Raw genomic sequence first — 24,440 nt, 5'->3', positions numbered from 1 at the left:
TTATCCGGAAAACAAAAACCCGATCCAAATACAAAACAGTTTCTTCAAAATAACGATTAACGACTTTTTCTGAAAATTCCCAAATCAAAAAAAAAAAACTAGGGTTTGTAATTGTGCAACGAAATTGAGAAATTGAGAATTGAAAATGGGTCATGGTGGAATCTCTCATTCAGTAGAAATGGTAGAAGCAGTATTAGGTGTTGCTGATGTGGCTTGGGAAGCTATGGAATTTGGTCACCGCCGCTTCCACCAAAAACACAACGAAGAAGAAAACCAACATGCTGACTCAGCATCATCAGTGAATGTAGATGAAGAAATTGAATCTCTTAAGGTTGAGAATCGTCGTCTAAGAAAAGTTTTAGAAGAGAATCTCAAAATCCTTCAACGTTTATCTGCTTGTCCTTCTATTTACGAGGATTGCCCTTCTGATGTAATCCCTGCAACTAATTTTGTTTGTTTTTTGTTTTATTTTTATTGCATATAATTTTTATTGAAATTGTACTAGTAATTTTTTTTTGGTTTGAAAATTTATCAGCTCTATAAGATGCTTGAAGCAGCTGTGGACTCTAAAACATTCTTGACTCAGCTTGAATCATTACATGAGGCATCTTTGGATGCTCCTTGTAATAAGTTTCCATTCGACAAAGCAACAGGTTTTTTTTTTTTTTTTGCATTTTCTGAGCTTAAGTCATGTTTTGTTCTTACTTAGGCTGGGTGCAATGACTCCCCATTCCCTCAAAAGTGGAGGGAGTGGCAGTGGTTTTTGCCACGCGAGTTGAAATGGCATGGTTTGTAAAAACCCAAACGGCGCCACTTTTGAAGTGGCGTGGAATGCATTTTTTTTTTTTTTAATTCCGCGCCGGTCGAAGTGGCGTAGAATGGTCCGAACCATTGGACACCAAAATTGACTCCCCATCCTCAAAACACTGTTTTTTGGTGGAATGGAGATAAAGGGTGATGCACCATTGGACTCAGCCTTAGCCCCACTTTATCTAATTCTGTCTGCATATGGTGTGTGTTGTTTTTGTTTATTGGATTTTAGGAGCAGATATAAATTCAGCAGAAATTGTTGTGAATCTTGGTCTGAAAGAACCGAGTTTGTGGGTGTGGGTTACACATGAAAATGTATCTCCTAATGTTGAAGAGTTGAGCGGAATTGATAATGAATGTTATGTTATCGTTAATGAGGACCTTGTGGTTGATGGTGTCGCTAATTTTATGGCTAGATGCATCCTCTCCAATCCCAAGTCCAAGGTTTAGTAATACATACCTTTCCCTAATTATTTATGTTTCATGTCAATTTTCAAGGCAGTTTGCCAGTATCTCATATAGTTTATTTGAAATTGCAGCGTCTATCACCAGAGGAGCTGCAGAAAAGTGAGTGTTTGCTAGCCTTTAGGTTGATTTGTTCTTTTTTAGAGATGTTTGATTATAAACTTAGATGGAATAATTTTTCATGGATAATTTTTGAAATTGCAGCTGTGGCTAAAGCTTTGGGTGGTGTGAATAAAGTGGAAAAGATGTTCAATATTTGGCATGCTGGGCAGCTCTTCTATGCCTTGGCTACCTGGGGACTTTGTCTGTCAGGGTGAGGCTGGATCTTGTTTAAATTTTGATATCCTCTTGAAAATTTTGCTTCCGCTTATTGTGGAAAATAGTGGTGTCTAATTCTTGCCTATGTGATTGTTATTGCAGGTTGTATAGGCATCGTGCAGCCGTTCGAGTGGCTGCAAAAGGAATTGGAACAACTGGTAAAATTCTTATGAAGTCGCTGTAGAGCACAATTCCTCTACTCCCTCTGATGGATCAAAACTGTACATGTATTGTGTGGGTGCTAAAACAAGAGCATCATCAATGTATAGATTCTGTAAATTATTAATGTATCTTAAGTTTTCTGTCTATAGTATTTTATGTTGTGCTGGTACTAAAACAGAATTCATTTTATGTCAATTTGGCTTCTTGCTGTGACCTGTGCCTTCTATGCTTCCTAGTGTTTTTCTTTTATGCTCCTTGTGCTTTATTAAATAAGCTCTAACTTCTCGTGTGCACCCTATTGGATTCTAAATTCATTCCTCAAGACTATTTAGAAGCTAGAACCGACCAGTGGCAATCGTGCACGCACAACAAAGCGACACAGAAATTTAAATTACAGCAGCACCTTCAGCAACAACAGTATCTTCAATTGTTGTATCAAGAAGGGGCAATGTATGCTCTGTTACTTTATATCCAAAGTTTATAAAGGTTTCACTAGGTCTGCACACCATATGGACCTATGGTTTTTGTTTGCCGATAAGGTCTTTGCGGTTAACTATTGAAGGGAAAAAGGGTACTGTTAAAGTGTTTAGTGTTAACAGAGGGATGGTTAGGTGATCAACACAGAAGTGAGACTTACAAAAGGAGATATCTGATCTTCCGTTGTATAAGATCTTTGAGGAGGAATCAGCTTCCTTCCCCACTATTATACCAAAAAGAATAACTGGGCACCTGTCAAGGACACATTGGCAAACACAAAGGAGAATAAAACGGACAAAACCATATTTTACGAACTTCTCCAGCTTTTCCACAAATTGGGAGGCTTAATTCTTCCAATCTTCCTTAGTTATTTTCCACCATTTGCTTATTTTATAAGCATCAAGGCTATTGCCTTTTGAGATTAGATTGGTTTGTCCACTTCTTAACAGTGTTTAATTCTTTTACTGCCATTGATAGTCTCCTTCATCAATGTCAAGAAAGTTTACTAGGATATCTGATTAACCAATTTTCAGTGCTGAAGTGCTGAAAAAATTAATCCTGAACCCAAAATCAGGAAGAAATTATAGACCCAATTTTTATAGACTTCTAACTCATAATTTGGATCAGTAAAGCAGCAAATATTGTTGGGTTATTTAGGTTTTAGTCATCCTAAAAATGTAATATTTGAGATTTGGTCCTTACCAAGGCATTTATTATGTTTTGGTCTTTCAAAGAATGTAAATCAAAGAAGTTGTGAGAGAAGACAAAGCGCATTCTAAAGTTTGCAGATTATGACACTTGTTTATTTTAAGAGCATCTCTAGTAATAAAGGCATCAACTGTTATATTTGAGGCAAGCATATGCAAACAATGACTAATTCTAGGTGGGAAATCGCAAATTGTCAAGAAACTAATTCACGTGACAAGAGCAATGTTTCTAAAAAAAAATGAAAAATAAAAATAAATTTAAAACAAATAGTTTGTGAAAAGTATTACACCATTTCAAAAAAGAAAAAGACCTTCCACAAATTATCGATTACTTCTTTTGACCAATACACACGCATCCCTCTACCTGATGAGTGCCCACGCCAATGTGTTCACCAAATGGTTCAAAAGATGGTACCTCCACCTAGAAATGTTCTAAATATAAAAAAATTTTTTTTTGCACGTGTTACAATTGCAATGTCCCAGGTGAAATAATAATAATAATAATAATAATTAAAAACAAATAGTGACAAAAAAACAGTTGCAAAAAGTATTACACCATTTCAAAAGTCAAAAAAAAATCCACGCCAAGATCTATATCCGAGCCAAGAAATCTGCCTCCATAGATGCGGCTGTTTTTTTTTTTAAATGCTCTAAAAAATAAAGTCCCCGAGAGATGGTTTATTCCGATGGTACCTCCACCTAGAAATGCTCTAAATACTTAAAAAAACATTTTTTTTTTCTTCCAGATTCTCACGTGTTAGTCATGACTCATGAGAATCAAAACCTAATAAACGCCCATTAGTAGTTTAGTACCTCATAATCCTTCGGCAGTTTGAATTTTGTTTTCTACTCAGCCCTCATATCGCCACGTGCCTACACAATAACCCACCTAAACCCGTCTCTCGAGTGGGTTATCGGGTACGGGTGTGGACTCTGGATTTAAAGTACGAACTGCACTGCTTACACACACCCGTCACCCGTACCCGGAAATGGCAGCAGTAATGGCAATCTCCTGTTCAATTGCTTTTCGACACAGAACAAAAAAGTTGGTTTCTTTAACCCCTTTTGCCTGTTCTACATTTTCAACCCAATCAAATCTTCCATTGAGGAAACTTGTTTTTACTCAAAACCAGGTTGTTGTTTATGTGATGGCCTTAAAGAAAAACTCCATGCTGCTTTGTCTCTCTCTGCCCCTGATTCACTCCATGACGTTGATTTGCAGGTATTATTACTCAAAGTCTTATTCTTTTTGTGTTGTCATTTTGAATTTCTTTGTTTTGATGTTGTTGTTGTTGTTTAGATAAGAGATATAACAAGTAATCCAGAGTGGGAGAATGCTTATCAATATGAAATACCCGTTTTGGCTCGAGTTTTGTCTGATGGCACTGAGGTTAGTTTTTATACATTGTCATTGGTTGTGTAGAATTTTAATTGTAAGAGTGACTTTTTGTTTCATGGATTATTGAGAATTTTCCCCTTGTAGGCCATTAACAGTGAATGTAGTTACAATTTCATTTCATAATGATACAATTGATTTTCAAGCTGTGTTGCATGGGTACGGGACGGAGTGTCTGGTTTGGACACGGGGAGATCTGAGAACTAGGGTCTGTTTTGCTTGTGTCCGGGTGTCCGTGTCCGTAGACACGGGTACGCGATACAGAGGAAATTAGGGCGTACCCATGCAACAGAGTTTTCAAGTCATGGCTTCTGTAGCTTTCGATTTGGATTTTAGGCTGCTAATGTTCGGTTTAATTAATCTGTAGTTTCATTTCATATTTGATCTAGTCTAAAAGTTGTATTAGTTGACAGTAGAGATTTTGGTGAGTTGATGATAAATGTTGGTTCAGCTAGTCTGGAACAATTGAGAACTTTGGCTTGGTGTATGGGAAACGAGAAGTAGAGTATAGATCTTCAGTTGAACTAGAAGTAGAGCATTTTTCCTGTAACGCAACCAAGAGAACAGATACAACTAAAGTGGTAGTCAGTTGAAGTGATGAACCTTTTCGGTGTGCAAATGTGTCATGGTGGAATTGTGCAGAAAATTTATGGAAAACACCTAAGAATATATTCTTGACATGAGGTTCAGATTTCAGAGGCTATATATAAACCATGTTGCCATCAAAAGCTTGTATAAGTTAAAGTGTCCCTTGTCCAACTTTAACTCTGGCCTTATATCTTGGTGATTGCTAGCACCAAACAAAGGAAGCCCTTCATTACATATAAGGACTAAAGGACCTGTGATGTAGTACACACACATGCATCCATGCAGCAGATCAGTTGTTGTGACTCATAATGTGCACCTTACTTGACCACTCACAATAGGGGATCTCGTCAGCCTCAACCACAATATGAGGAACAATGACAATAACTAGACCTTTTTGCTTACTTACTTAAGATCGCCTCTTATTGTCCATGTTTCTTCAGGAAAATTTTCTCTTCTTGAAGGCACTTACTTGTTCAGCGGATTGTCTCATACTAACAATCAATACCCGTTATCCACCCACTCACACAGTAATGCACTGATGCATGACAGATTAGAAATCCTGGAATTAAACCTTCAAACCTCTGAGAATTAACAGTGAAGTTAAAAGTTCCCATGGAAGACCAAGAAAATTACTAACCATACTCTAGATGTTAACTAGGCAGTGTTTCCATCCTCACTTTTTGAGCAAACTTAAAAATCAATAATTGATATTGACAGAAGGTAGAATCAGTTTGTGTAAAGTTATTTACTAGTGGCTGCTCATTTCCAAAGACATTTCACACTCGAAGCCTAGTTTGCAAAGTTCAATAAAGCAGACAACTGAACCCTTTTCTTTGGGGCATAGTTCTTAGATAGAGAGAGCCAAGGTTCATTGTCATCTGATCTGAAGTGAATTAATCAAGCATTAGGTTTTTTCGTTCCCTTGTGGTTAAGTAGATTTGGGGTGCTGTGGGATGACCTTATTGATTTCTGTATCTGTTGCCTGCATTCTTTTTGTTAAAATGCTTAAGGGCGGGTGACATTAGTTAGATACATGCTTTAAATGATTAACATCTAATGTTTAAATCAAAATGCTTAAATCATGTGATATTCCTTGTCCTTCAGTGTTGGTAGGTATTTTACCAGACCTCTGTCATGCCCATCAACATGACTCTTAATTACATTTTTTTCTGTGATTATTGGCTTGGAATTCCTCTAGTGCATAAGTTGACATATTTATAGAGATTAGATAGTTATACATTAGTTTTCTATTATAAGATGCATTTGAGTCTAACAGGTGTCAAGCTTTCTAATAGTCTGTTAACAGATTCTGTTTTTGTGTAAGAGTAAATGCATTCCTATAAATAGGGGCCACAATTGTAATCAGAATATTTTTCATTTTCAATACTTGTTTACATATTATTTGAATCTTCCTAACAACAAATTCTGCATTTTCTTGCTACTGTTGCAGGAAACACTCCCAAGATTATCTCCCCGTCTAGGAGTTGAGCTTATACAAAAGAAAATTGCAGCCGCTCTAAAACAATAATACCTGTTGGGGATTCTCCTAAGTTCATTAAAAGAGACAAGTCAAACAGGAAGAGATATTGTAAAAAAAAATGTCTATGTATTTCATCCTAAAACTCAATGATAATAAGCTCATATTTATCTTCCATTCCTCCACTGATATTCTCATGTTGCTCAGATCATACATTTTGTACTTTCTTGCAGAACAGTACCACTGAAATATATAATGTTGAAATCAAGGACTAAAATATTGCCGATATATTGTTGATATATATTATTTTTTGGTACAAAAACCAATATCAAAATATTTCCAATATATATTTATTGAATATTGAATCTTTTTTTCCGATATGATATGTTCGATATTTTCTGATATAAAATTTTTATATCCGATATATATAATTGATGATATAATGATATTTATGATATATATCATTTGACTTTTTGACTATTTTTTAATATAAATCCGATATTTCCAATATATTTTTGATATTTATGATATTATATTTCCGATATTTTAAATAGTTTGGACGGTAAAAAAAATAGATATATCCGATATATATCGGTTTTTGGGTACACCGATATATTCACCGATATTGATATTTTAGTTCTTGGTTGAAATATATATCGTAAAAAAATTCAAAAGTTTCGAAATATCATATTGTCGGAATTTCGAAATTCCAGTCAATGCCGCGTGAGTTGAGATAATATTAAGTAACAGGAAACAAAATTAGAGATCTGACCTCTGAGAGTTTGGTTTCCTCTTCTCTTCTGAAAGAGAGAGATTTTTTTTTTTTAACGTGGGGAAGGATGGAAAAAGTTGGAAGGTTAATTTTGTTAGTATTGGTGGTAAATTTTCTACCTTTGGGGCAATCGATTTGGTTAAATCTACCGAGTTCAGGAACAAAATGTGTTTCTGAAGAAATCCAAACGAACGTTGTTGTGTTAGCTGAGTATGGTGTCATATCTGAAGATCGGTCCCATGAGATGCCCACCCTCTCTGTCAAGGTATCAATTATCATCATCCTCTTTTTCATAATTATTTAACATTGAAAGATTAGACATTGAATTTCAATTCATATTTGATATTTGATATTGCATATTGGACTTTGCATTATTGTGAAACCTTATATTGCTCTGCAAATTATTGAACTTGGATAGAGTTATGCCTTAGTGGTGAAGTGAATTGTGTTTGTAAGGCCATAAAGGGAAGAATTTTAATAAGAAAAACTTGTGTGTATTTTATTGGTAAAATTTCACTTTTGTTAGACAAGGAAGGGAAAAAAATAAAGGATTGGAGAGGGGTATAAAAGATGGAGTGTAATTTTCTGCCTTTTCTCTTTTTCGGTCGCTTAAGATTCAAAATTTCCCTCTTTTTTTTTGTTTGGTAAGCCTGTTTTAAATGAGATCAGTAACTCTTTGATGCTGGTGGGATTCGAGCCCCAGACCTCTAGTATCATCACCCAAAGGTTTTACCGACTTTGCTAGTTGGCACCTGCAAAATGTGTGGGCAAGCCTGTTTTTAAAGAGATCAGTAACTCAATTGTGTGTAGCGGAGTTTGAACCCCAAACCTCTAGTATCATCACCCAAAGGTTTTACCAACTAAGCTAGAAGGATTTCCCTCTTGACATGAGTTGCTAACTAATTTATGCCCAAAGAAGTTGTCTTATATATTTCTTCTATCTGTCTATTGTGTTAAGAAATCTTGGAGACCCATTTTCTTCATGGTGTATACTGAGTTAGCTTTCACTTGGAGATATGACTTTTGAAATGATTAGAGATGCTCATCAAATATGTATGCATGAGTGGATGGATGAATATTACAACGCTGCAAAAGCCTTGTACAAGTTAATGTAGTTATTAAGCATCTGTTTTATATATAAACGTATGATCAGTTTTGATTAAGTTGGGGATATACTTGGTCGAGTTGAGAAGGTTATCCTCACCAAAATCAGCTCGTTTTGAATTTTTGACGTGGGTCGAATGGTCAGAGTTTTAATTAGAAAAATGTTCTCTTGTTCGTCTGCTTACTAAAATAGCAGAGACAGATGCATTGCACAGCCTACTTGAACGTTAACATGAACATGATGCTTTTGGCAGTTCCTGTCTTGTACTAATTCACCATTTGTTACATTCTTGATGATGTCATGTTTGTAATAATGGTGAATCTTGCTCACTTTGTTGTCACAAGTCTCATTCATTTAGATGAACTTGTGTCATAATGTTTTTGGTTGTCACTGTATACCTTTGAGTCTTTGACTGTTAATTTATTACCTCAAACAGTAGCGAGTTTTGAATAAAGCTTTGCTGTATAATTTGCAGGTCACGTCACCATATGGAAATAATCTTCATCATCAAGAAAATGTGACCCAGGGTCAGTTTGCATTCACAACCAGTGAGGCAGGCAACTACCTGGCGTGTTTCTGGGTGGATGGCCATAATCATGGAGGTGGAGCAAGCGTCAATCTTGACTGGAAAATTGGAATAGCTGCAAAGGATTGGGAATCAGTTGCAAGAAAAGAAAAACTCGAGGCTAGTGCTAACCCTTTTTTTTTTCCATTGATTTTTATTGAAGCTTCTTGTATATATTTTTTTCTTAATTTCCATGGATCAAACCCATTGAATCCTGAATATATCCTGTCCTCTAATATATAGGGTGTTGAGCTTGAGCTGAGGAAACTTGAAGGTGCAGTGGAGGCAATCCATGAAAATTTACTATATCTCAAGGGCAGGTAATTTTTGTGTTTTAATTGTTACTCATTCTCTTAGAAAAATTTCTCATTTGGCTTTAAGATTTTTTTTTAAAACATTCCACAGGGAGGCGGAGATGAGGGAAGTGAGTGAACTAACCAATTCCAGAGTAGCGTGGTTTAGTGTTATGTCCCTCGGTGTTTGTATAGTTGTTTCTGGTCTGCAGTTGTGGCATTTGAAGCATTTCTTCCAAAAGAAAAAACTTATCTGAGTTTTACTTTGCGACTGTTTTCTCGATAAGAACTTCCCATGTTATAAGAGTAAAGAAATGTTTAGAATCATTTTAATATCGTTGTACTAGACTTGCTTTCTTATTTGATGAAAAAATGGGAAAATTTTGATACTGTTATGTAGAGATTAAGAAAATTTTGGTGGAGCCTTTTGTCTTTGTTGTGTATAGGTTACCAAAATTGAGTAAGCGCTCTCTGTTTGATGTTTATAGATTTTGGCCATCTACAGAATTCGTATAGTATAACCTTCCCTTTGGGAAACACTTTTGCAACCAAAGATGTATCTTCGATGGAGCCACATTCGAAATGCCGTACCGTGGGTGATTAGGAAGCATTTCTTTTTAATGCGATAGATTGTTCTGTGGTTAAAGGGTTAAGGTTAATTCTTAATATCTGCCTTGATCATTTTAGTCTTCTTCACTGATTATTATAATTCATTTTATGACATATAATCTATTATGAGTCCCATAATTGTTTTTAGACTTCAAAAAAAATTGTTAGGTAATTTTTTAAAAGCAATAATTCATTAAAACATAAACGAAAAAAAGTAGCTTAAAGAATGAGAAACAAAATTTATGGAGCTTTCCTCTATAAACGAGTTACCATATTTTAATTTTTTTTGGTTTTTGACAATTTATGTTTTTATTTTTGGTTTAATCATAAAATCAAAACTTGATTTGTATTTGATTGTTTAGTATTCCATAAAGGTTTATCTCAAAAAAAAATATTTACGGTTAGAATTGATTTTAAAAACATAATTTTTTTCTACTAATAATGGCTGCCAAACGCCCCAGAAAAATAAAATATATTTAATGGTTAATTCCAATTTCAATTTCAAATTCTAATACGAAATTGCCTATTCCTTTTTGGATTCTTGTGTTTAGAAACACCAACACAAAAAAAAAAAAAAAAAGGTGCAAACAATCCTCCGACGATCCTAATTACGTCCACAGCTGTTTCGAGTTTCATGTCATGTATAAACCTTTCCTTCCTGATATTGCAAAAAGTGCAGCTGGTTTAAGCTGACTTCAAATTCTTATTTAGGTAGACTATATAAAAGGTACCTATTCCCAAAAGATAATCTTAATCGGGGAACATTCGTTCTGTGGGTGTTGTAATCTTAAAATCATTAGTTCTGCTTCAAATAATGATCCAAATTTTTATGTAATATTCCATAACAGGTTGACAACTAGTAATTACTAAATGGAATTATAACTTTCTATGTTAGTGAAAATAAGCGAAGGACAGTATATACAGTTTTATTTTTGGTAACTCAGTATATACAGTTAAATATACTTACAAAATACGCGAAGGACAGTATATACAGTTTCATTTTTGGTAACTCAGTATATACAGTTAAATATACTTACAAAATACGCAAAGGACAGTATATACATTTTTTTTTTGGTAACTCAGTATATACAGTTAAATATACTTAAACTACAGAGCAGATACAATTCATTTTTATCATATAAATGGTTCACCCAATTGACAATTAATCACATGTTCGTACTCGAGCTGTTTTGAGTTGTAAAAGAAAGGCAAATCACTGAAGAGGATATACTGGTTTCTAGCATGTGTATCAGGGTCCATATGATATTCGTGATCAAGTTATATTTGTCGCAAGGATCTCTCATAGTAAACCACATGTAAAATTATTAAACTACGTGTTAAAACGCTGCAATCTTCATCAACAAATGGAGCCATCAGCAATGCAAAAATCGACACTGCATGGACAACGCGTGGTGTCATATTTTTAAGTATGGTAAGGATCATTTCATCTCCAACTCCAACATCAATTAGTATATATTTTGAGAACCTTGGCAATGCAAATGCATTGTGTTATGGAAAATATTTTGCCGTGCGAAATTATCCTTCAAGAAATTCTACCTCGTGTTCCAGCCAAGTCTTTAGTCCGATTTAGATGTGTTTGCAAGTATTGGTGCAGTTATATTTCATCTAATCCTCATTTCCTGAGAAGCCATCTTCATCATTGGAAGTCGAGCCAATATGGCATCATCAAAGAACACAACGATGAACAATTCACGTTCCTTGATCAAGAAAGAGGTGAGAAATTTGATTTGAAACTGAACCGTTTGCTAAAACTTTCTACTTGCTTGTTGCCAGTCACTTCATCTGATGGTTTGCTTCTTGTTCAAAGCCTTGATTGTTCTAATTCCATGCCTACATTCTATGTTTGTAATCCTATAACTAGGCAATCCACAAAACTCCCCCCGGCCCCATACTATATAAATCCATGTGAAATAGCATATGATGCTGTTGCACAAAAATATAAGGTAATTTCTTGGTGTCGAAGAAGAGGTTGTGCAGTTTTTACAATTGGCGATGATGCAGCAAAAGATAAATCATCGTGGAGATTGGTTAAAATGCCACCAGGTTCCGGTGACATTTATGCGCGCGCAGTTTCAGCAAATGGTGCTCTATATTGGGTTTCTATTGCTTTTGCAAGCCCTTTTGATAAAGCTATCACTCCTTACTCTTCTTTTACTGCTTGCATTCTGTCTTTGGACTTAAACAAGGAGGAAATCAAGAAGGTGAAAATGCCAGAGGAAGAAGAGAAGTATGATAATAAACCTCCAATCTTAGTAGAGTTGGAAGGGGTTTTGTATGCAGTGTTTAATAGTGAAGCGAATTTGGATGGATTGGTGCTCTGGGCATTGGATTGGAAGGTGAATACATGGAAAAAGCTTAGCAAATGCTCAAAATCTGTTTCTATATACTCTTCTATCACTAAGATCGTCGGACGAGACAGACTCATTTTGCAGTATGGGATATTACCTTTGCGTGAAAGAAAAACTGGTTTTAACTTTTACGTTGAGCATGTGAATACCCTTGTGAGTTGGGATGGCAAGGCATTTGACAAGAAGAGAAAGTGGTATTCAAGCAGATGTCTCAAGTTCATTTCTTGTAGTTTTTGTTACTTGTTTCTCTTCTATTTTTTTTCACATCAGGTCATACTGTGCTAATGTTGATGCGTGTTGTTTTAGAGTGAGTTTCCAATATATTTTAAGCCATACTAAGCAATTGGATGCAAATGATTGATTACGAATCATACCAGCAAATTAACATTACTACATCTGCTAAATTTAAGGTTGGATAATGTGCCCAATCAATACCCTTTACTTGTAAACAAACCATATAAGCAACAAAATAAGAACTTATTACTAACTTCTTATGTGCTAAACAGTGATATTCATCAGTAAACTAGAGATAAGTATATAACAATTACGTTTTCCATGTAACATGAAACACAGGACTCACAAATATTAGACTAAAACATCCATCTAAGTATCTAACTAGCAAAATCAGAGCACAGACTAACAGAAAGTATGTGTACCATTCCGAGAAGATATCAGCGACGACCCCACGATGCACCTTAAACTGCAATAACATCCCCATTATCATCAGCATTGTGATTGTGAACAGTACCACTGTTTATTGCAAGTCCACCACAGTAGCGATAGCGATAACAGAAAATAACAGAGGTAACCACTAAGATCACTACGAATAACGATGCACTCATCTGCAAGTATACGTTATCCGTATCTTCCATGAAAAAGAACAAGACTAAAGGTTGAGGTTGGATTATATTTGTGAAGAACAGCACCAAAGGGAGCTTTTCTCACAACTCTGGTAAGAATATTCTGCAGAAACTTGATTTTATCTAGTATGATGAAACTTGAGCTCTTCATCTCAAATCTCAGTCTGGCTTTAATCTTCGGCAGGGCTTTCATTTAGATACGTTCACCATTTTTGTACTTCCCTCAAGTCAATTGTGTTTTTATTACACTCTGATCCTTATAATGTCTACCGAAATTTAGCAATAATATCAACTGTATGCATCACGCATGCTATATGTCCTATGTAATCAATGATTCTTTTAATACCTTCGAGAACGTCTATTTACCTATAGAGTCTTTTGGCAACTGGGATTGGAAACTGCATAAGAATTTCAAAATTCAACTTGCTCACTCAAATGTAGCACGCTCAGACAAATTGTTTCCTCTCGAGGTTAACCACCAAGCAATAAAACCTCCATGAGTCCATGGTGCATGGTTAATGCGTGGAAATTACATGATGTACTGTTGAAGTTGCTCTGAGTGACTTTTTTTAGTTTTTCTGTAACGTGCTCCGAGTGATTTGAATTAAGAAGTATGCACATAAAAGTATAAGACAACAATCTTCACAAAATTGTTTTAATTCTTAACCACATATCCCATGAAGTTGCAAACTTTACCTGAAAAAAAAATACAGTTGCAAACATTTTTGTGGAAATCCGACGCTATTAGTTAATTTGGAATACTGTTTAAGTTGCTCATATAGTCACTTGAATTAAGAAGTATTTGCGAAAGATGACAAGCTTTGTATAAAATGTTTTCATTCTCAACCACAAATGTACAACTATCTATAAACAAACAAGCAAATATATTTCTTAATGCTACTTTGTTTATGATATCTTTGATGATTTGGGTTTCGGAATAAGAAGTTATATAATCTTTGTCCACAAGAAAATCTAACCCACAAAAATTCTATTTGAAATCCTAATTTCCAAAATATCTAGTAAGCACATAGTGTATTAGTTTTAAAAAATAATATTCTATCAGTTCTCGCTCAGTAATTGGTTAACTACTATTCCTGTGGAATCCAGAGCAAACTTTAAGTAAATTTTTAAGAGAAAATTTGCCACCCTCGAGAAAAACTACTTAACAAACTCAGTTAAGACGCAAAGAGCACTAGAAACATGGACAAATATTTTAAATTTTAATCTCCATTTATAAATGGAAAACATAATAACAGCAAGAATTTTAACTGATTCTCACTGACTTGAATATGTTTCTTTCTTTTTTGGTAATTGACTTGAATATGTTTTTATCTGTCCATCATCAAAATAATGATTTTTGTTGATTAGATAAATGGGCACTTTTGTCAATTTTCGTAACTGTGCAAGTACCTGGGAAATGTTTGGGATTTTCCTATTATTTGCTTGTATAAGAAGGTCACTTCATCACAACTTATTTGGTACTCTCATTTACCAATAAATTACTTTTAGAGTGTGTTTTAGAGAAACCAAATGGGAGACCAAGGTAAATATAGGAATCTAATTGCAAACTTTAGCAAGGTGAAGGCTTACTTGGCTATGGTTACCCTACAGTGTGGCTATGCTGGGATGGTTATACTCACTATGCTTTGTTTGAACCGTGGTCTTAATCATAACATTCTCGTTGTCTACCGCAATGCAGCCGCAACAATCGTTGTCGCTCCCTTTGCTTTGATTTTCGAAAGGTCTATATCATCTATGATCTACTGGCTATTAATTTACTAAGAGTCATTCGAGTTTTAACTGAAAGTATGATATTCGACTCATTTCCCATGTCTCTTTTACAGGAAAATCAGACCCAAGATGACAATTTCCATATTCATCAAGATAATGGCGTTAGGCTTGATAGAGTATTGCTCTCAAACCCACATACACTTCACAGAAAAAGAATAACTTTACCTTTATTAAGAGCTCATTCTTAGCGACCTTACACATGTCAACCATTTACATGCAATTGTGCATTATGGAAAAATATGGAATATTAAAATCTTTAACTAGACAAGCAAAAGATTCTGATTTTGAGGGGTGTGTTCATGACCATGATCCATGTTTTTAATTGCTTAGGACATATGTGGATATAGGATGTACATCTTAACATTATATATAGGTAATCAACAAGATATGATTGAGCGAGGATGTTCACATATTCATTTTGTTTGCAGGCCAGTTATTGATCAGAACCTATACTACATGGGAATGAAGTACACATCAGCAACCTTTGCTTCTGCTATCTTGAATATCCAGCCTGCAGTCACCTTCACTATGGCTCTTATTTTTAGGTAAACCGTACCAAAAATTATCTTGAACTCTTTTATTTCAACAGAGAGCTCGCAGTACCAGCAAAAATCCCAACACTTTATACAGATGAACAACCCATCCGCACACTTATTGTTACACCCAAGGAATTAAATTTCATTTTCGGTCATTGTTTCGGTGACACAGAAAACGAAAATATGAGAAATTTTTGTAAAAAGTAAGAGAAAAATTGCGAATACATTAGCAAACATTATAAATATGGGTAGCAACTATACTTTTAAATTTAAATGTCCATATACCAAAAATTACCAAAATAAGCAATTCTTTATCTCAAAATTAATAATCATCTCTCTCTCTCACACATATATATATAATCAAAATGGAGAGAGAAGAGAAAGTTTATCTAGGTGAAATTAGATGAGTCTCTCAAATCTTTGGATGACTCAATTAAATGTTTGGAAAAAATTAGATAGTTAATGATTAGTAATTTAGTAAATAAAAATAAAAATAGACAAAACTAGCCTCTATTTTAAATATATATTGTATTTGCTACCATTTTAAAATTTTCCTGAAAAACTACAAATTAGTGAACAAAATGGACAAAAATCGAAAAAATATCAAAATTTTTGTGAAAAGTGACATCATCACTTCGAAAACTTGCAAATATAAATGAGTAGTGCTACATGGAACAACTTTTTAGACCTATTGCGACTCACTATTTTGATAACGTTGGTTTGCATTGCAATACACACGGACACGTATCTCTATGTAAATCAATGATTATGACTTTTGATACATCAGTAAGTCCAAATAATAAGTCAAATAAGTGTGCCATTCTACCATTACTAGACAAAAAGCCTTATTTACTCTTCTTTTCTTGGTTGACAGTTATATTTTTGACAAATAATAGGTCAACTTTACTAGACACAAACTTAATTATTTTTCTTTATTGACAGTTATATTTTGACCAACTTTCACAAACTAATTAGCTTACCTGTTTTCAAGCTCCAAAAGGTAATCAATTAGTTTGTCTAGTGGCTGTGTTTCCTTATGGTGCTAGTGTTTACAGAGGCACAAACGTTTTGTAAATCTATATAGGGGAACAAATATAGAAACTCATCTAAATTTGAGTTACAAATGATAGGATTTAAATTAGAATATTGCAGTGAAAGTTGAGAACAAACAAGAAGCACACCATAATTTAATACTGAAATTAACATATATAGGTTATTGAATGATTTATCAGGTTAGAGAAAGTAAAGATTAAGAGTATACACAGCCAAGCTAAGATTGCAGGGACTATAGTTTCTCTTGGTGGAGCCATGATCATGACCTTGTACAAAGGCCCCATTATAGATATGGTCTGGTCGACAAGAGAAAATCACAGTGGATCTACCAGCATTTCCACTTCCACGGCACAGAATTGGTTCGTTGGGACGCTAATGCTCCTAGGCAGTTGTACCACCTGGTCTGGTTTCTTCATACTGCAAGTAAGCATTTTCACTTTGGCCCAAAAAAATGAACAGAAAAAGGGACTAGCTGTACGCCTGTACGTGCAACTTGTAGGGCGCTTGTCTGTAATGATTTTGTTCCGATATTCAATAAAATATATAGTTGGTTAAAAGAAAAGACTACCATATAAACCATAGGCTCTCCAATTAAGCCAGGTGATTGCAAACCAACTATTTTCTAGTACGCGGTATTGTGTTGCAGTTCCGAAGTTCATGTTGTGGATCTCTACCAAAAAAAAAAAAAAAATCATGTTGTAGATGTCACATTTGCGTACACTCTTACCTGCTAAATTTTGTCTATCTATGCATTTCTGTATGTGCAGTCAATCACCTTAAAGGAGTACCCAGCCGAGCTCTCTTTGACCTCGTTGATAGTCTTTATGGGTGTGATACAAGGTGGAGTCGTTGCACTTGTGATGGAACGTGACTTCAGCGCCTGGGTCATTGGTTTCGACTCTAGACTTTTGGCTCCTGTTTATTCTGTAAGTGCAGTTCCTCTTCTTAGGCCAAACAGGCGGATTTTTCTCCCTATTTATATTTTACTCTCTTATATAGAGAGTAATATTGAGGAATAGAGAGTGGTTTGAATTGGCGGAAAATGAAGAGAGTGCGTTCTGCGCGAGTTGAATTGGCGCAAAATGAACAAAACCAAATTGTTTAAAGTGTTTTGACTTGTCCAAGTGTTTAAAGTGTATGTTCCAAACTATTGGATCCAATTTGATACTCCCTAATCCCTATCCTTAAAACACAGGATTTTTTTAAGTTTTGCATATAGAGAGAGTCCAAGACCATTAGACTCGGCCTCATGGATTTAATTTTAACATCTTCTAGCTAGGTTCTGCACTTGTGTCCGGCTGCTTGGTATACAAGAGGAATAAATTGCATGCTAAACTTTTTATGCATTATGTTAACTAAAGCATGCATATTTATTTTTAAGACTTGGAAGTGGTTTATGGTAGCATTTTTAGCTCTGTTCCACCAAATGCTTCACAAGCGCGCTGTCATGCTTATCGGCAGTTCATTTTGGTTGGCGCAGTTGGCACATATTTATGCCCAAGTTGTTTACGGCGCTACCACCAACTGGATACCACAAAGGCGCACACAATGATTATTACTTCTGTCCATTTGCGCAACAAATTAGTCTCTTCTCTAATGAATTCCTAACATACGACAGTTTCATACACATTGAATTTTCCTTTTACGCGTTTGCAGGGGATAGTAGGTTCTGCATTTGCGTATTACGTGCAAGGAGTTGTAATGAAAGATCGAGGCCCCGTTTTTGTTACTGCCTTCAACCCTCTATGCATGATTATTGTTGCTGTTTTGGGGACCATGATAATAGCAGAGCCGCTACACTTGGGAAGGTAATTCACTAATGCCAGGTTTTGGGAACCTCTAGTATGTGTGTGAGTGGTCGAATCAATCAACATTTTCTGTTTTATTGACATTTATTTTTATCATGGATCAGTCTTATTGGATCTCTGGTTATAGTTGTGGGCCTTTACTCGGTCATCTGGGGCAAAAGCAAAGATCAAAGTGGATCATCAACATTGACCGATGGGAACGCCAGTTGCTTTGAATTACCAATTGCAGCAAAATATAGCAATAAAATCGGGATTCCGATGAGTGTCATTGATCGTGACAACACCATACCAAAGGTTAATAGTGGAACTACCAAGTCAGAAGTTCCTATCGAAATGCTCATATCACATAAATGATAACCTTTACGTGCATAGATGATATTCTATAGTCGGATTCTGTGTTCTTTTAGACGTTTTATCTGTATGGATTTGAGAATCACGTCGTCAAGATTCCTGAGAAAGAAAGAGAGCTGAAACCAGAGATTTTTAGGCAAAGAAACTGATAATATATGCAGTTGAAGAGACAGCGACATATGAGTTTTGAAGTGATATATATATATATGTATCTGGCTAGGTTTGTATGTTTTTTTTTTCTCCTGCCTCTTTCTACTGTAAGCGTACTAGGCAATATAATGCCTATGGGAGTTGTTTAGCATCTACTGGTTTTACGTTTTCATGATATATTATTTCATCACATTATGAATTGATGATATAGTCTCAAAATATGAAAAAAGTATATAAACTTTTTAAGGGATTTCTGTCTCTCTGAGGGTTCCACTCAAGTTGCACTTCAAGTACTGGCGTACTGCTACATATTTTTCCTTTAATTAGTATAGTGACTAATAATTACCACATTTTAGGCTCACAGACTAGCTTAATCTATGATTTGGTAAATATAACTGCCGAGTTCAATACTTGAATTATAAATTACCATGTTCTGGTTGTCACAGTTTATCGTTCGAGGTTTCGAGCCAATACAGAGATGGAGCGTATTCGAAAAATCACCTATGCTATTTAATTTGCCATTCTATCTCATATGGCCGATGTGCCGATCGAATGCTTTGCATAATATTGATAGCGACAATCAATCCACTGCGAGACCCCTTCCCATCAACTAAGATTCCTGTCTCTATCCTTTAGCCCATAGAATCTTGAGAACTTGCAAAATGGTGGATGTTCACATAATTTTTGAAAAAACATTGATCAATTGAACCTTGGAAGTAAAGGTCTTGGTGCTTTTTATTTACGTGACTCTACAGCCAACTAATTATAATCACTATCACCAAAAGTTATCTACGACATGATCTTACGTGAGATTATATTGATCGTCAAAAAAAGAACATACTTAATCCTGAACGCCCTATATTTATAGAAAAGAAATCAATCAAGCTTTGAGCATTTGTAAGCAAGTTAGCTTAACCACGTTTAGTTGGAGTCCTTTAAATTAAAGAATCACACGTACTATGGATCTAATTTTGACCAACTTTAAAATATTTATAGTGTCACTTTAACATCAAAGAAAGAACTGAAAAAGATTGGAATCTGTGTGATTCAAATAATGATTCAAAAGGTGCGATACGATCCAAAGTATGCACTTGGTACGAGCTCAAAATCGTATATAAATTGGGGGACGACTACAAGTCTACAACACATGGCCAGCACAGAAAAAAAAAACGAAATAAGCTCTCATTGGCTGTTGGAATGTACGTGGCCATAGAAAGAGAAGATTTAGTGCACGTACAAAAAACCACCAAAATTAAAAAAAAAACTTCTAGTACCCGTGTATCCTCTTCCCATTTTAATTGCTTAGGTAAAACTCTCTCCTCTTCCACATCTCTTCTGGTTAAAAATTTGACTAAAACACTAAAAAGGGAAATGTACTATTTGAAGTTTACCAATTGAAACAAGAGGGCTGTTTACAGTACTTCTTTGTACTTCTTTGTTGCAATACACATGAATCCTCTGCCTATATGAGTGGCCCAAATGCCTGCGTATGGGTACACTCTGCACACACTAGCTTTTCAGTTGAAACAATATACTATTTTTTGGACCAATTTATGCAATTAACTATCTCAATTTGAGTAATTGACATAACAACTCTAATTCATGCCAAATTAGATTGCCAGAGTGATGACGTGTCAGGTGAAGAAAAAACTTTAAATTAAAAAAACTCTAAATTAAAGCACAAAATTGTAAAGAGAGGTAAAATAAGATTTGAATACAATAAAAATGTGAAAACTTACTTCAATTGATGTTGAAATGATCTTGAATTTTTTGTCAATTTCAATTTAGGGTTTTTTTCACCTGACACGTCATCACTCCGGCAATCTAATTTGGTCTGAATTACATTCGTTATGTTAATTGCTCAAATTGAGATAATACATTGCATAAATTGGTCTTAAAAATAGTACATTGTTCCAATTGGTTAACTGTACATAATACATTGCCTTTTGTAGTATTTTAGTCTAAAAATTTAAAATACAAATATAATTTTTGCTTAAAATCTTAGAAATTTTTCGTCCAAATAAAAATTAACTCATAATTAAATTGTGGAATATGATAGCTCTCAAATATTTTTCAATTTCCTTTTTCTTTCTTCGTTGTTTGAACTTTGAACACAATCCGACGAAGAGAAACAAAGACTTTTAGAACTGAGGCAGTGTGCCAAAGGCGTCGATACCACCTATTGAATGGGTTTATAACTGCCCAACTTGTATCTAAACCCAATCAAAACCAACCATGTTTCAAAATAAATTGAGGAGCCAACTAGGAATATTTATCTTTAAAAGTGAACTACCTATTTTTCCCTTAATAAAATAAATGGAAAAACATATAGAATTGCGCATGACTCCGTTTTCTTCCCTTGCGGGATTTGTCTTCTCCATTCAGCGCACATGAATAGATGGAGTTTCATGACGAGTGTAACAACGACCTTTGAAATTTAAAATTCAAAGGAAGCACTGTTATTAAATTAAAATCTTAGTATGACAATAGCAAAATCATTAACAATGTTGATTATCCCAAATTTTGAGTAGGTAGTAGCATACTAACATTATGTTGGTGGAAGTGTTAACATTAAATTGTGATCCTACATAAAATTTAGTGAATTTTGACACAACAAATAGATGAATAAATTTGATCAGCAATGGGTCATAATGGCAGACATGATTTCTTTCGAGTTGATGGAGAAGTCTGGAGAAGAAGAATCCCACTTTGGAGCAAACATAGTAAATCTTCATTTATGGTGAGACATTGGTGCTTGGCTCCCCAAATTATTAGGAAACGTGGTTGGTTTTGATTGGGCTTGGAGCGACGCTAGAACAAAAAAATTGTATGTGGATTCGTGTGTTTTTTTTCTGTGCTGGGTCATGTGTTGTAGTCGTCCCTTATAAATTATCTATACTAGCTACTCTATTTGGTTCGATGCAAAGTGCAAATAGCAAATGGGTGCAATTACATCTTAATGCACGATAAGCAAATAGCAATGGCAATTCACTTCACCTGTTTGGTTATAGTAGTGCCAAAACATCCTACATTTTTTCATCTTCTTCACAAATACATAACTAAATAACTAGATGATTTTCTCCTCTCCATAATTCCAAATTCTAAATACCCACTTTAAAATTAAAACAAATCTTTAACCGTTTATTTTCAGATCTCATCCATAAAAACTACTTAAAATCTTTTTTTTTCTTTAATTTTTTATCTAATTTCGATAGAAATTTAACAAAATTAGTTGATTTGAGTTGGTTTAAATCTTCATAGAGAGGAGATTGAGATTCAACGAAAGAAATTAGTTAATTTGAGATAGTTTATTCTTCATGGAGAAGAGAAATTAAAATGAAAAAACTAAACTTTTTTATTTTTCTTGGCTGGTTGCAGACTTGCACCTACAAAAGAGGATAAGGTTACCAAAAAAAGCTACGAAATAGAGAGAGAGAGAGAGAAAAAAAAAATATTGTCTCCTGACCTATTTATACTGTGCACATGAGTACAATTTATTTGCATAACTACCTCTTTGCATTAGTGGGCTAAACACCAGTAAATATATAGTTAGTGGAAAATGGGTGCAAATGCATCCTATTACAGTGAACCAAACAGAGCATAGTATCATGCACGTGCTTCACACATTTTTTTAGTTTTATATTCTTCCCTCTATCTCTACACTATATGATGTTTTTTTTTTCTGTGCTGGGTTATGTAGTTGAGTCACTATAAATTATCTATACTAGCTACTCTACTTGGTTCGATGCAAAGTGCAAATAGCAAATTTAGAATTACATATTTTAATAAAATACAAAAATAAAATTATTTTTTTTTTTTAAAAAAACTGTTTCGGGATGATCTCTCCATAATTCCAAATTTATTAATTAAAAATAGTTTAGATGGATCTTTATTAAAATTAAACATCTTTTTTTCTTTAATAATTTTAAGATAGTCTTCTTCATTTAAAAGCTAAAATTTATAGTATATAAAGAAGAGAAAATAAAATTTTTATATCTTTCCCCATTTTAGAAAATTGATTTTTCTGGCAAACAAATTTTCTCTATTTATAGTGCACATGAGAATTACAACGGGGCATTTAATCATTAGAAGAACACATACTAGTTTCAACTATTATTACCATATATTATAGAGGCTACTATTGGTATTTCAGAAAGAGATTTAGAATTACATAATTAAAAAAATATAAAAATAAAATAAATAAATTACTGTTTCGGGACTGTAGATGGGTTGCGATTTTTTAAAAATAGTTTAGATGGTCATGTTTATCACATCAGCTTTTGACTACAATAGAGTTATGCTCTTCTTGAGGTACTGAAGTAGTACAGTTAAAGAATAATAGAAACGAGGTAGTACAGTTAAAGAAGAGAAATGCAACTCTTTCTCTACAGATAATTTTTTCATTAGGCAAATACCTTACTAGAAAACATGATTTTTGTGGCAAAAAGTATAGAATCTAGATATGGTGAATTATACGGGGGGAATCATTAGAAGAACAGAATAATAAGGCTTCCATCACTTATTGCATGGCTTAGTCATTTGAATTGACGGGTATACACGTAAGATAAAGAAGCTTCTTGTACATTGCTTTGAATTTCAACCACAATTTCACTAAAAAGAGGTATTTCTTAATACCTAATTACTTTTCCCCGATAATTTTTCTTGATGATTTGGTTTTTGGGATAAGATCTGATTCATTATTTGTGACTACTATGTATTAATACACGAAAATGGCAGGGACGGAGTCATCTCGGTTAGGGGGCAAGATATATGAGGGAGCAATAATACACTATCTTGAAATTTTTTGGAGGGGCAAAGCCTTATAGTTTCATGACATTTTTGTATTGATTGCAGTGTAATTTTTGGTTTTTCAAAACGTTTTTGTGGGGGGACTGCCCTCTCCGCTCCCTATCTCTATCCTTGGGGTATCTGGTTATAATTTTTGACTACCGGTCATGTCATTGTGTTGTGGATTAATAACAATAGACACTTCCGAGATCTCACTCAGCTAATTCACTAGTCTCAGCTGATTTGGAGTACACCGACACGGCGACCCCTCAAGTGGGGGTTCTATAGCACATGTCTAAAATAAAAGTTTTTCACATGAGATCTAAACATATTTTTTTGTGGTTAAATGGATCTAGTTTTTGAGTATTGGCATACCACAAAATGAAAAAAATATAGAGTTTGGTAATCAAATAGAACTTGTTCATGGCAACTAAGATTTTTGAAATACGGGTGGGTTTTTGGTTCATTATTTCGAATTTTGTCCTTTTTAGTTTTGTCCCCTAATAAGTGACCTTCCAAGATTCATCAGCTAACTGATTTGGAGTACACTCAATCTAATTGTCAACGCCAATATAGCACATGTCTAAAATAAAATTTAGCGAAGTTTTCTTTGGTTAAATTTGAAAAATTAGAGTTTGGTAATCTCTTGAGTGCCTTCATGACTATGAGACACTTATCAAATTTGTTTTCTTATCAAAGTTTTCATCAAATCCTTTTGATAGAGTATGTCCTCAATTTGCATATTTCAATTGCCAAAGTTTGTACCCTCAAATTTTTCTATCTTGTAATTTTCTCTATTGGTCGTCATGAGTTCTACTTGAACCAAACAACAGTGAAGAATCTCACTAAGAAATTTCTACACACACCTAACTTGCAACACAACTTTGGTGCAACACTAAATGTGATGTATTAGTATTTTCCTTAAACACCTTGTATATTATGATTCAATCTAATGCTCTGATACCACTTGTTGGGAAAATTCACTAGGAG

General features: G+C 34.4%; 5 protein-coding genes across 7 annotated transcripts; all 5 read left to right on the top strand.

Moving 5' to 3' along the window:
- LOC147501018 (elongation factor) lies at positions 1-1,968 on the top strand. Its single transcript, XM_086606056.1, has 6 exons — positions 1-430; positions 536-653; positions 1,043-1,254; positions 1,350-1,377; positions 1,480-1,588; positions 1,696-1,968. Exons 1-6 carry the CDS (start codon positions 146-148, stop codon positions 1,775-1,777), a joined length of 834 nt encoding a protein of 277 aa, XP_086462182.1. The 5' UTR covers positions 1-145; the 3' UTR covers positions 1,778-1,968.
- Positions 1,969-3,722: 1,754 nt separating this feature from the next.
- LOC147501017 (Thioredoxin superfamily protein) lies at positions 3,723-6,585 on the top strand. Its single transcript, XM_086606055.1, is given in 4 exon segments — positions 3,723-4,055; positions 4,058-4,161; positions 4,240-4,329; positions 6,374-6,585. Coding segments are annotated over 4 exon segments (399 nt in total). The 5' UTR covers positions 3,723-3,928; the 3' UTR covers positions 6,452-6,585.
- A 535-nt stretch (positions 6,586-7,120) lies between these two features.
- On the top strand, positions 7,121-9,557 carry LOC147501016 (transmembrane emp24 domain-containing protein p24delta3-like). Its single transcript, XM_086606053.1, has 4 exons — positions 7,121-7,437; positions 8,753-8,962; positions 9,086-9,162; positions 9,248-9,557. The coding sequence occupies exons 1-4, from the start codon at positions 7,240-7,242 to the stop codon at positions 9,390-9,392; spliced, it is 630 nt and encodes a 209-aa protein (XP_086462179.1). The 5' UTR covers positions 7,121-7,239; the 3' UTR covers positions 9,393-9,557.
- A 1,673-nt stretch (positions 9,558-11,230) lies between these two features.
- On the top strand, positions 11,231-12,467 carry LOC147501015 (putative F-box protein At1g32420). The gene has a single exon (XM_086606052.1). It carries the CDS (start codon positions 11,238-11,240, stop codon positions 12,396-12,398), a length of 1,161 nt encoding a protein of 386 aa, XP_086462178.1. The 5' UTR covers positions 11,231-11,237; the 3' UTR covers positions 12,399-12,467.
- A 1,938-nt stretch (positions 12,468-14,405) lies between these two features.
- Positions 14,406-18,920, top strand: LOC147501014 (WAT1-related protein At1g21890-like). Of its 3 annotated transcripts, none has more exons than XM_086606051.1 (7): positions 14,406-14,715; positions 14,818-14,880; positions 15,193-15,309; positions 16,533-16,776; positions 17,121-17,279; positions 18,010-18,203; positions 18,266-18,400. In XM_086606051.1, the coding sequence occupies exons 1-6, from the start codon at positions 14,504-14,506 to the stop codon at positions 18,163-18,165; spliced, it is 951 nt and encodes a 316-aa protein (XP_086462177.1). In that variant the 5' UTR covers positions 14,406-14,503; the 3' UTR covers positions 18,166-18,203; positions 18,266-18,400. The 3 variants fall into 3 exon arrangements, with proteins under 3 accessions (XP_086462177.1, XP_086462175.1, XP_086462176.1); XM_086606049.1 differs by having other exon boundaries at positions 14,413-14,715; positions 18,010-18,161; positions 18,266-18,920; XM_086606050.1 differs by lacking the exon at positions 14,818-14,880 and having other exon boundaries at positions 14,417-14,715; positions 18,010-18,161; positions 18,266-18,920.
- The last annotated feature ends 5,520 nt before the right edge of the window (positions 18,921-24,440 follow it).

The sequence above is a fragment of the Coptis chinensis genome, chromosome 4 (genome assembly GCF_015680905.1).
Source record: "Coptis chinensis isolate HL-2020 chromosome 4, ASM1568090v1, whole genome shotgun sequence".
NCBI lineage: Eukaryota > Viridiplantae > Streptophyta > Magnoliopsida > Ranunculales > Ranunculaceae > Coptis > Coptis chinensis.
Note: the sequence above shows the minus strand (reverse complement) of the source record. Positions and strands in the feature narration are given on the sequence as shown.